The sequence below is a fragment of the Leuciscus leuciscus genome (genome assembly GCF_965113295.1).
Source record: "Leuciscus leuciscus genome assembly, chromosome: 5".
NCBI lineage: Eukaryota > Metazoa > Chordata > Actinopteri > Cypriniformes > Leuciscidae > Leuciscus > Leuciscus leuciscus.
Window position 1 is genome coordinate 7,244,833 of NC_138729.1, and position 12,124 is coordinate 7,256,956.

Genomic DNA, 12,124 nt, shown 5'->3' on the forward strand with positions numbered 1-12,124 from the left:
AGCCTAGCACTTTGTTTAGTTCCTGTCTCTATAGCCCCTTTCACACAGCGCTTTGAACCCGGCAAATTGCCAGAGCGCCTTCTGTGTGAACGCAAACTCGACCCGGGATTTATGCGGGATCGATGCCGGGTCGGGACCTAGTAACATTGCCGTGTTCAGTCCCGGAACGCGCGCTGTGTGAACAAAAGCCGTAATAATGCCGTGTCGTAGTGATGACGCTGAAGCCGCGATCGTTCGCCAGCTGTGAAACGGTACGTAAAGCGCAAGTTTATGATCGAATCAGAGAAACAAATGCACAAGCGTGGTTTCTCGAGAGAGAGATCGCAGCTCATAAGCAAATTTAAGACGCTGCTGAGATTACAAGTCACATCGATGTCACGTGTCTTTACGGCATTTTTACGGGTTGTGTGTGAACGCACTCTCTGATTCCGGAAAATCACTGGCAGTGTGAATGAACCAAAATAAAAAAACCCGGGTCAAATCCCGGGTCACTTTATCCGTGTATTTTCCGGAATCTCTGTGTGAAAGGGGCTTGTGAGACCTGTCTTTCTGAAAAGTGCAGTGTGCTCTGATTGGACCAGTGGGTTGTGATTGGCCATCCGCATTGCCACGCCCCTTACCCTAACCACGAGTGTCAACACACTACTAATGTAGCTCAACCAGGCCTTGCCCTTTCTTTTTTCTTTGCATATGCCTTGGTTAGGAATTATTTAAATGAGGAATAATATGACACGTTCATTCCCAGAAGAAAACTTTCAGGGTGTTTCAGGGAGTGCACACTGATATAGAGAATAACTCCCTTTAGAGTGACTTTGTGCTTTGGTAAATAAAGTTAAAAATGTAAAAAAGCATTATAGGTCCTCATTAATTCATTAAAACAACATGTCAATTGTATTCATAAAGCTTAATTTAATCAATATTTTAAAATCCAATCAATGAAATATATAACAATTAATTTAAATGAACATTTTATTATACAATAGTTAGATGTTTCTATCATATTTTCTTTAAGTTAGCCAGACTTTTGTGAAGACTGTTGAGATTCTGTTTCTGTGCAATAATTACTGACGCTAGTCCATATCGTGATTTGAATTTCACAGCTCTAGTTTTGATTTATTAATCCAAAATTTGCCAAATTCCATGCTATACAGTAAATTCCTTTTATATGCCTGCATTCTAGGCATATCTGCTTTTGTTTTTCTGCATTGTGGAAATCATAGGGCTCTAATTATCTGATTGTTTTAACACATTATGTTAGGAGAACTGTCAGTGATCTCTTTTAATGAGTTGCCTGCTTAGTTTTTTTCAGTGGACCTTCATGGAGTTAGTGTTAGTGAGCCTCTCATGTACTGGTTTGTGGCTTTCTTTGGTTTTAGATTTCTTTTATGCTCGTAGGGGTATGCGATATTGACACAAAAAAAAAAAACTCAAACTTTTCTGCCATTTTGTTGATTACAATAATTGTGTCTTTGTGCTGGTACCTTGGCTGGTTTAGGCCCATTGTGGACAGCTAAGTCAAGTCAAGTCACCTTTATTTATATAGCCTTTTTATACAGATTGTTTCAAAGCAGCGGAACTGTTGATTCAGTTCTGTTCTATTGTTCTGTTATAACAACTCTCTGAGTGTTTGGCATGGTAATGGGTTTGACTAGCCTGGCTAACGTCAGACCTCTTTCTCATTGAGACGTGGTCTGGGAACCACATGTTCATTTTCTCGTATTTGAGGCGTGGTTTACGAATGCCCAGAGCCGTTTATTGGACGCTACGAATGTCTATCAAATGCGCCTGTACGTAGCTCATAGCCAATCGTTTCAATTATACCAGATGACGTATGTAGAGTGACAGAAATTCGACGAGGAAGAAGACGAAAGAAACTTGCGTTCTAAACTACTTAGAACACTATCTACGGCTGCATCGAAAGGTAACTTCGCGTCTGATGCCATGTTGGATCCATAGATAAACAAACTGCTTCGGTGTGTCGCATAGACGTCGTCATCGTCTTGCTGCTCCCTCCCCGTTCTGTGATTGGTTCCCTTTTTGAGGGGAAAATCTAGTCCATGGTATCCAGGCTGCCTAGCAGCGTGAATAAAATCGTGCTGCGCTCAAGGCAGCATGGAGAAACCCAGGCTAGGGTTTGACAATGATTGGTCTTGGTGAAATAGATCTGCTACGCTGCTGCTGCTGTTATTGCTGCTGCTGCAGAGAAAGTACGGGACTTGCTACTGCCAATACAATCCCGACACTCTGCTGTGAGCAAGTAAGACATGCTGCTGCTGTACAATATACAGTAGTGTACATGAATTACCCATAGCAGATCTATACAGGTGGAGCTGGGGAAGGTGGAGGGTTTCTGAAAGTGTGCTGCACTGTTAATGCAAATTGCTAATTGCTAATAACTTTAGCTAAAAATGGCTAATAACACTGCACTGCAAATGCTATCTGGCACATTCTCACCTCTGAAAGGTTATCCCATTTCAAATGGAATTTATAGCTTGGTGGTTTTTACAGCCATAAGCTTCACAATGCTGTGATATTTTCTATGAAAAATCATTAATTTGTTAGTGTGAAGAACAGCGTCATGTTAACTGTTCCAAGATGGCGGACGCATCAACGTGTCTGGAGTGGTTGAATGTGGCATCTATCTACATATATATATATGGTAAAACCTGCCAGTTTAAACCAATGTGACAAGATGGGGGGGTGTATCGTTTCCATTGCACCGGCCCTTTCCTTCATAAAGTCTGTGTGAACCGGAAGTTGCAACTGACTTTACTTCGGTGTTGTGACGTATTTCCTAATGAATCTGACATCATTGGTAACAATCCTCCACTATCTTTCCTGTGATGGCGCTTAAATATCATTCTCTGCGTCTGTTTGGTGCGGCACTTTTTGTGCTGTAAAGTGTATTTCGTGATGTGGAAAACTCCCTTATCAAACAGACCTGATCCTCTGATTCATAACGAGAAGGAGGACTGCTCACACCCTGGAAGTTTCTGGATATATCTATCATAAACACACTTCTGTTATCTCTCAATGATATTCTTAAACTATGTAAAATCCACACAGTTTAACAAACCCATTAGTAGTAGTATTTCTGCTGTACCTCGTCTCATGCTTACTGTAGATTAATGCAAAGACTCATCATGGTTATGTTATATATAATGTGTTCTTGGTAATAAATGATGTCTTAAATAATTTCTTATGTATATTATTTTAATATGTCAGGATAAATTATTATAGGATAATCCAGATTTTTGGGATCAAAAGTGTTCCAATCTTTCTAAAGAGTTTTGAACAACTCTCACTGAGGGTTTGATCCAGATCAAAACCAAGATTGGATTACGCGATCTAATCCAATTTCAGAAGACTTTTTTTCTTTTGAACAACCCATTTTCAAGGTTTGAGCCAGTCCGAAAAACCAAAATCTGATTACATTTCTTTTGAACAACTGGGCCTTAGAGACAGACTGATAAAAGTAGCACTGAAAGTGGAGGGTGACTGAGGCTGGCAGTTTAAGCATGGAGGGAAGAACCCCCTAAAACGGGGTCTATCATGAAAGTTAGCCAATAGGAAGACCATCTGTCTAAGATAGTGTGCCAGCGTTTGGCACCTGACCAACCTAATTCCTCGGGCTGACATGCTTTGTTCTGCACAATCTGCTCTTTGTGCTGTCCATTGCCTTCATTTTGTTCGCCCAGATTTGGGGCCAACAAACACAATCTCACTTGCACATTAATGAGCCACAGACCAGCATTCAAAGGAATGCACATTCAATTCTGTGCTTCTGTTTTGTGATTTTGTAAAACATCTTCCAAACTCAAGATTAAGTTGTCAACGTTTTATTTTATTATATATACCCTGGCCTTGCCGATCTGAGAAATCATTCACTGCTAAACATGCAAGAGAATTTATAATATAATGTCAATATTTTTTTTTTTGCATTATTTTTCATTTTCTAGTAAGTATGTAAGACTTTAAGAATTATTTAATTAATGTAATGAAGATAATTGTTATTTATAGTAGTATCATTTGGAAGACGTGGCTGCGCATTATTGAGCCAGTGATAAAGATATTTTATTCAATATTTTCTTGTTTTAAAACATACAATGTGCAGCTTTAAATTGTACCTTTTGCCACACAAAGGTTTATCTAGTGTAAAATTGCATCCGTAAGTTGGATTATATTTAATTTAGGTGGCGTGTACGTTGAGAAGACATCATTTTTCTGCAGTGCCACTGCACGTCATGTGACGCCTGATCCCAGAACCAAAGATGTGTTCACGGCTTGTTGGAATTACTTGTAGAACTTATATTTACAACTTGTAAACTCTACCGCTACAACTTGTACCATATAGCGCTGCAATGTGATGAGACACTCAAAATGGCAGCAGTAAAAGCAGTTATCTAGGAATATTTCTGTTTAATAATTCCCATAATTGACTATTGTTAATGTAAAAAATAATGTAAACATAATCTGAAAATTAACAGAAGACATAGAATACAGTTTAATGTAGCTAGCTTAGAGTTACTAATGTCTTAAATAAGGTAAATAAACTTAAGGCATTTGCATAACTGTTATTGCATTGTGGTTGTGGTACACAGGGTTCCCACGGGTCCTTGAAATCCTTGAAAGTTTGTGAATCTGAAAAAATGTTTTCAAGGCCCTGGAAAGTTTTTGAAAATAAACATACATAGAGACAGGTCCTTGAAAGTGCTTGAATTTATTTTGTGCAATACGTTTTCTGGAAAAAAATTCATATTCACTCCGGTCCCCTAATGTGTTATTTCGCCAACACTCCATGGCCTATGCATACTAGCTTGCTTGATTTACACTAGTTAAGCGCATTTACGCGTTACGTTACGTTAAGTGTTTCCCGCATGAGGTACTTTGTGTTGTACGTTGCCATGACGTTCACACGCGCATGAAACTACCATTATACCTCATCGTTTGTTGGTGGACACAACAAATGTGTCCCCACATTAAGTCCTTGAATTTGAGGGTATTGGACCTGGAAAGTCCTTGAAAGGTCCTTGAATTTGAAGTTAACCAAGGTGTGGGAACTAATATTTATGTTTAATTCAGTTTTTGAAAGGAAAGAAAACAAGGCTGTGAGGGATGGAAGTACAGTGAGCCACAGACCAACAATCAATGAGTTCAATGTATTATACTGTTTTTTAACAGCAGACCGATTGTTCAGCTGGCATAATGTCTTTCCAAAAAAGTAGACAAACACATCATAAAACAGTTTTGAAAGTTGTAAGTTGTGAGTTGTGAAAATTACATGACCTAGGACATTTATAGGGTGCGTGCCATTGTAAAGACTGTAAGGGCAAATTCCAAACAGCGTTTTTGCACCCTCAAGGGCACTTCGGGAAGGGGACGCCATTTGTAGGGGTGTTTCCAAATGAAAGTGAAGGACCTAATCTCTTCACGAAGGGCCCTTCCACAAGTCTGTTAGCGGAGGGAACATGCCATGGTCACTTCAAGGAAGTAATTTAATCGTTTATGGTCATGTGACCCAGGGTGATAAGTCCTTGCAATTTATATTAAGTTTAAAAAAGTTTCATACTTAAGAAATGTGTTTAATGCTCCTTAAAGCCTCCTTAGTGTTTTAAAAATGGCGATTTTGATGCTATCATAGAAGTGCCCCAAGCACTCCCATTCAAAAGGCATTTTGACCTAAAACGAAAATACAGTCAAACTTAAAAGTGGAGTTTCCATACTAATTATACTTTTGCACGAAAGTTTGACTCGGGTAGATTAATAAAAAGAGCCTAGGTTCAATTTTGGCGAGAGTTACCCTTTAAGAGCAGATCGACACACACACACACACATATTCACTGACGTTCAAAAGTTTGGGATCGGTACATTTTTTTATGTTTTTAAAATAAGTCTGTTCTTTACCAAGGCTGCATTTATTTGATTAAAAATACAAAACAGTAATATTGTGAAATATTATTATAATTTAAAATAACTTTTTTTTTTTTAAATAACTGTTCAGCTGATTTGCTGCTCAATAGACATTTATTATTATTATCAATGTTGAAAACAGTTGTGTAATTTTTTTTCCAGGATTCTTTGATGAATAGAAAGTTCAAAAGAACAGCATTTATTTGAAATAGAATCTTTTGTAACATTATAAATGTCTTTATGACCCACTTTTGATCAATTTAATATGGAAGCCCTGAACCGCAACAAAGAAATTAATAAATGAAGTTCCATTTTCCCATTTTTTAAGAATAAAGTCGAAACATTTCTAGATTAAAATCGAAACATTATGAGAAGTCTTCCATATAAGTTTTTGTGTTTGTCGTCACGAGTGCATTTCTTTACAAATAAATAAATAAATACGAACTTCTACGGCTGTATTCTCGTAATTTTGACTTATTCTCGAAATATTACAACTTTATTCTCAAAATATTTCGACTTTATTCTCAAAATATTTCGACTTTAATCTTGAAATGCTAGAATTCTTTTTTCTTTCTTTTTTTACGTTGTGGTTCAGGGCTTCCGTAATTTAATGCATCCTTGCTGAATAAAATAATCAATTGTTTAATTTCTTTCCAAAAAAAATTTATAAAAATTCTTACTGACCCCAAACTTTTGAACGGTTGTGTATAATGTTACAAAAGTTTTACATTTCATAAAATGTACACAACTGTTTTCAACATTGATAATAATCTGAAATGTTTCTCACTTCGGATTGGAATTTGCCCTGACTGGAAGTCTGTCCCTCACAGCCTAATGTGAGCCTTCACATAATTATAGAACCTTCACATGACAAGACACCATGGCTAATGTTTTTAGTTTCCTGTTTTTGTATTTATTTGACAGGAAGACCTTGAAAATTCATTTTGAAAGGACATGAGGATGAATAAATAATGACATAATTTATAGAAACTTGCATTGTAATTTGTTTTGTTTCTCTCTCCTTTTTAGCTCAGCAGTATCAGTAAGGCCATCAATTCCACAGAGACGCCGCTGAAGGAGAAACATGCACGCAGTATCCTTAATTCAGACATCTATTTATTATTGTTTATTCAACTATTATCGTACCAGGTACAGTAGGTCAACTGAACCCTTCGCTACAGGATAAGGAGTAGTACTGCAATCCGGTCTGAAGTTCTGTGTTTGTTAATATGGGTTTAAAAGTGTTGAAAATAGTTTCAAACTTTGCTGTCTGATAATGCTGTTAATGCTGGTCATATCATTGAGTGTGTTGAGACGCACATTCTTAAACCGATTATGCTTAATAAGCCGACATCGTGCGTGGTCATAACACGTTGAAGCGTTTTCCTTTATTGGTGTAAGATCATAAACGGCTTAAGAATAAACTGATCGACAGAGCTAGATTTTTTACCTCGATTTCACTCAGCATGGAAACACCTTGACCTGTTCTGTCAGTTTATTGAACTGCACATGTGACAGGAAAACGTCCTTATGTTCAAGAGGCTGCTCACTGCAGAGCAAATGGGTGGAGCTTACATCTAGCTCCTCCTCACTAGACGTCCAGCGGGGAGGAACAAATGTAATCTGGGCCTAATGGGTGGAGCTTGGATATCCATCCACATCCTAACCCTACCCACAACTCTATCCCTCCACCCCATTAGACGTCCAGAGAGGTGGAGCTGGATGTCATCTGACTCTGCAGTGAGCACCACTTGTTATATACAGCAGATTTAAAGGTGCTCTAAGTGATGCCGGGAGTGTTGACATTAGAATTGTTGTCAAACAAAACGGAGGCTAGCTAGACCCTCCCTCCTCCTCATCCCGTCTCCTCCCTCCTCCCCTCCCTTCCGGCATAAAGGAAAGTCAAAGTAGTCACTAAAAACAAAGTAAAGTTTTACTGATACTTCATTCAATGTGTAATGTCACCAAGTTAGATAAATGCTTTTATATATTGCAGAACAGAATGCAGAAAAAGAGAAACATTGTCTTAAAATCGTTTCGCCACCTGAGGTTATAACTATAACGTTAGCTCCCATACAAGGACGCAATAATAGCAAGATAACGTTAGCTTCGCGTTTCCCAGTGAGCATACACAACGGCGGCGGCGTAAACAAATTTAGTCAAAGTTGTCGATAGCCTATAAATGAACATTCAAATCCATAACAAACAGTGGGTGAAAACAATCATTCACACAAATTGTCACCCTACTGTGAATTTGCTTGACCATTTACAATAGAGATTGATCGCTAGCTGAAACATACATGTTGTATTCACCAAAGCTAACGCTGACTGCATAGTTCTAGCTAATTACATCCTTGTGTTGGTTTGGCGAACATGAACGTCAATTTAGAAAGAAAAATGGATTTACCTGTTCTGCAAAAACAGAGCAACTGAATGTCGGATTGGAAGCCCTTCTGCCGGCGGAGTTCTCGCCACCTTTCGAGGGTTTTTCCGATGTAAATTCGGGACTTCGCGCATTCCTTATCCTTGTCCCTCTTCTTTGCAATTTGTTCATCGGAACGTCGTCTCTTTATTCGTGTGTCGGCCATAATTCAAACTTCCCTCTTCATGCTTCTCTCTCCTCCACACACCCCCTTCATGTGCACGCGCACTAACCCCCAAACCACACCCCTCAAATACTTCTTGTCGGTGATTGGCTGGAGCACTGTTTGTTGTGTTTCGTGGTGCGGGTGAGCCCAGTTTGTTTTTGTTGCCGTTTGTGGAGCCTGTGGTGTCTACAGAGACCGCGTTTTTTTACAGTGTGTTCAGGGGACAGGCAGCTAGCGGATAGTGAGGAGATGTTTGCTGTATGTGACAAAAAATGTTTTGGCCTAAAAAACGCGTGACATCACTTAGAGCACCTTTAAGCACATCCAGCCACAGCGAATGTTTTGCAGTAGGGGAGGAGAAATATATTGCAAACTCGAAACTCAAACTGCTAGCTCCATCTAGCATCCAATCAGTGCTAATGATCAATTTGAACATAGATACCATACTGGTGTGAAAGTTATGACATCATCGCAAATCTACGTATCAGTCTTGAAACAGTTAGACAGCAGGCTTTCCCTTAGTTTGATGAATTGTGATATTACATAAAACAATTTATTAGTGTGATGTGATAATCAATTGTGTTGAGATCTTTTCCTTAAAGGCATGAACAGGAATTATTTTGGGAACCCACAGAGAGAAGGGGGCCTATACCTTCTGGTCATATGCTGTTGGTCTGCCTTTACCAAGCAGCGCCATCCTTAGCTGGAAGTTCTCCCATGTGTTACACAAAATCTTGCGTGATGGTCACCGAAATGTAAGCATGCTTTCATTAAAATTTTGTTGGAAAATTATCTGTTCAAATACACTTTTATTCATCTATTTTTGAGCACAGATGCATGCGATCCCGAATTCAGTTCTCTTTCACAGCTTATTGCGCTTGCAAGGTCAAATACACACACAATTGTCAAAATGCACATCGTGTGGAGTATTTATGTAAACACAATCTGCTATGTCCTACGCGAACATCAACAGTTAGGAGAAAATCAGATGTGTAACAGTATATTAGATCCGTGCATTAATTCTTAAAGGGACAGCAGCCTCATAAACTGCTGCCACCCGTTTCATTAATGTTAATAAAATAATCACTCACTGCTTTTGGCTGAATCACTTTTGTATTTTTAATATGAATCAATTTATATTTAATTCATAGAGCGAAGATTATACAGTGTTTTATTTTTACATTTGATTATTCGATTTCTGTACTTCTTACTGCATGTTAAATAAACCTAGGCTACTGTACCTGAAAAACTTGTCAAATTAAATTAAATTAGTTAAATTATTTTGTTCAGGTATTTGTCTTATTGTTTGTAATTAGCTTGCTTTATTACAGAAGATTGCCAGTCATGTGTGTAATGATTGCAGTCAGCTTAATAATAATATTGGGTTGCCTAAAATGGGAACAGAAACAAAATAAATGTCAAGGTTCACATTTAATTCAGTGTGATTTATTTCAGTCAAATAGGAAAAGTAACACGAAACAGTAAACTAGAATCAAATCTATGCATATATTGAATCGAAATTTGATTCAAAATCAAGAATTGATTTAATGAGGCACCAAAAGATTCCCACCCCTATCGTTTTAGAAACATTTTCGTTTTTCTTGAATATATTCATTCAAATTACAATTAAAAATCAAAGTATGTGTGCATTGTCTAATGTCTTTTGTTCTTGGAGCAGACTGTATTGTTTATTGTCTTATTCCTTCTTACCAGAGCTTACAAGACTGCATGAGACACTACAGCAACATTGCTGAGACAGGGTTAATGTGGGTAAGTCAGTGTTCATCCACAGAATCCCTAATCTCAACATTCAGAAAAAAGGAAACTTTCTTTTTGACAGGTTTGACTGAAAAATGTAATGTTTTATTGTCAATAATTTCCATCTTCAGAATAACACGCGAGACAGACATGGGTATGCACAGCTGGTTTCTCTGCATTCCAAACTCCTCTGCACCAAGATTGAGTTCCACACAAAGGTACATTTTGATATATTCACATTGAACCCATACTATATTTTCCACATTTGACAGCCATTATTTTAGGTCAGTGGTTCTTAGCCTTTTTGACTTCAAGGCTCTCTTTTGTATGAGACAATATTCAAAGGCCCTCCAACCAGATCTCATGAATAAATATAACTATTTTACAAGGTGACGATTTTGTATGAAAACGTATGAATAAAGTCCACCCATAAGCAAATCAAACAGAAATGTATCCATGACATTGTACAAATTCATACGAATGAACCACCAATTTGCCCAAACTTTTGAATTGCGATGAGTGTGTTGGGCTCTTGTTGTAACTCTGCAAAGCTTTGGCATATTGACAACAAACTTTTCACTGTCACCTCACACTGACCACAACACACTCATCTGGTAACATTACTCAAAAGGGATAAGCATTTAAATCATATTATTAGTGATTGTATTTATGATTTTTCAGCTATTTTGACTATCATCTAAAAATGTCTTTAATTACTCATTGTTGCAGTTAGTCTGATGCTCCCAGACATGCTTACAGAACTCATTATGCCTTTTTATGCTTGGCCCTATTGGTTGCTGCTTGTAGCTATAATTTCATTTACTAATATTTATATATCTACATTTAAATAATTTTAAAACTTATTGGGGCCCCCTTGGAGGTTCGACGAGGCCCCCTAGTGGGCCCCAGTCCCCTGGTTGAGAATTACTGATTTAAATAATTTATATAAGTATACCTCAGTTTACTCAGAATTACACTTAAAATGTGAAAAGGCTGTTCTTAAATATGGTGTAATCTTTTAAGTTTTTCCATATGATGAAAATGTCATTTAAATTGATAAACCATACACTTAACATCTCCAGCAAATATAAAGGGAGCATTATTTGCATTAAATGCCAGTGGTGACAGTTTAAAATAGGAAAAAGCACTTCTTTTTTTTCTTTTTCTTTTTCTTTTCTCATTAATATGCTTGGGAATGGTGTCTTGTTATGAGCCAAATGTAAATGTGAATAACTTTTGTGCAATTTTTTTTAATTTCTATCCCAATTTCACCAAGTAGCACTATGGATTCCAGTGTGAACAAAGGGATAGTCCTGCTTAGTTTAAATGAAGTTTCTCTGTGCTCTCTTTGCAGCATTCTGAAATTCCAGCCAGTCTAGAGGTCTCAGATGAACTCCTGGAGCGTACAGCGGGAACAGACATCAATAATGTGTATGTGGAATTCCAATTACTCTAAATTTATTTATTCTGTATTATATCTTGCCAACAATAGCTTTTCAGACATTGCACTACAGGACCCCTACATTAGGTCTCCAATTATTATTGGTACTCAATTATTAATAATGGATCTTATATTTTTGTGGAAATTGTGATACAGTTTTTTCAGGATTCTTTGATGAATGGGAAGTTTAAAAGAACAACATTTATTTGAAATGGAAATCTTTTGTTAAATTCAAAATTTCATTACTGTCACTTTAGATAAATGTAATGCCTCTTTGCTAGATTAAAGTATTCATTTTTTTTTTCTTTTTTTTTTACTTACCCCAACATTTAGAATGGTGGTGTATAATTTCCACAAAAAACATCAAGCAGTGCAACCTTGATAATAGTAGGAAGTGTTTCTTGAGCACCAGATCAGCATATTAGAG

At 37.4% G+C, this 12,124-nt stretch overlaps 1 protein-coding gene and 1 long non-coding RNA gene across 2 annotated transcripts in view; both read left to right on the plus strand.

Moving 5' to 3' along the window:
• hip1rb (huntingtin interacting protein 1 related b) overlaps window positions 1–12,124 on the plus strand; it is a 39,045-nt gene that overhangs the window by 5,239 nt on the left and 21,682 nt on the right. The window contains exons 2-6 of the mRNA XM_082170926.1: window positions 6,940–7,003; window positions 9,111–9,253; window positions 10,212–10,268; window positions 10,388–10,474; window positions 11,611–11,687. Coding sequence (XP_082027052.1) covers window positions 6,940–7,003; window positions 9,111–9,253; window positions 10,212–10,268; window positions 10,388–10,474; window positions 11,611–11,687 — 428 coding nt within the window. The remainder of the gene's footprint in view (window positions 1–6,939; window positions 7,004–9,110; window positions 9,254–10,211; window positions 10,269–10,387; window positions 10,475–11,610; window positions 11,688–12,124) is intronic.
• LOC309499670 lies at window positions 829–6,933 on the plus strand. The gene is made up of 3 exons (XR_014206317.1): window positions 829–4,590; window positions 5,043–6,056; window positions 6,102–6,933. It is a non-coding gene; the product is annotated as an uncharacterized lncRNA (long non-coding RNA).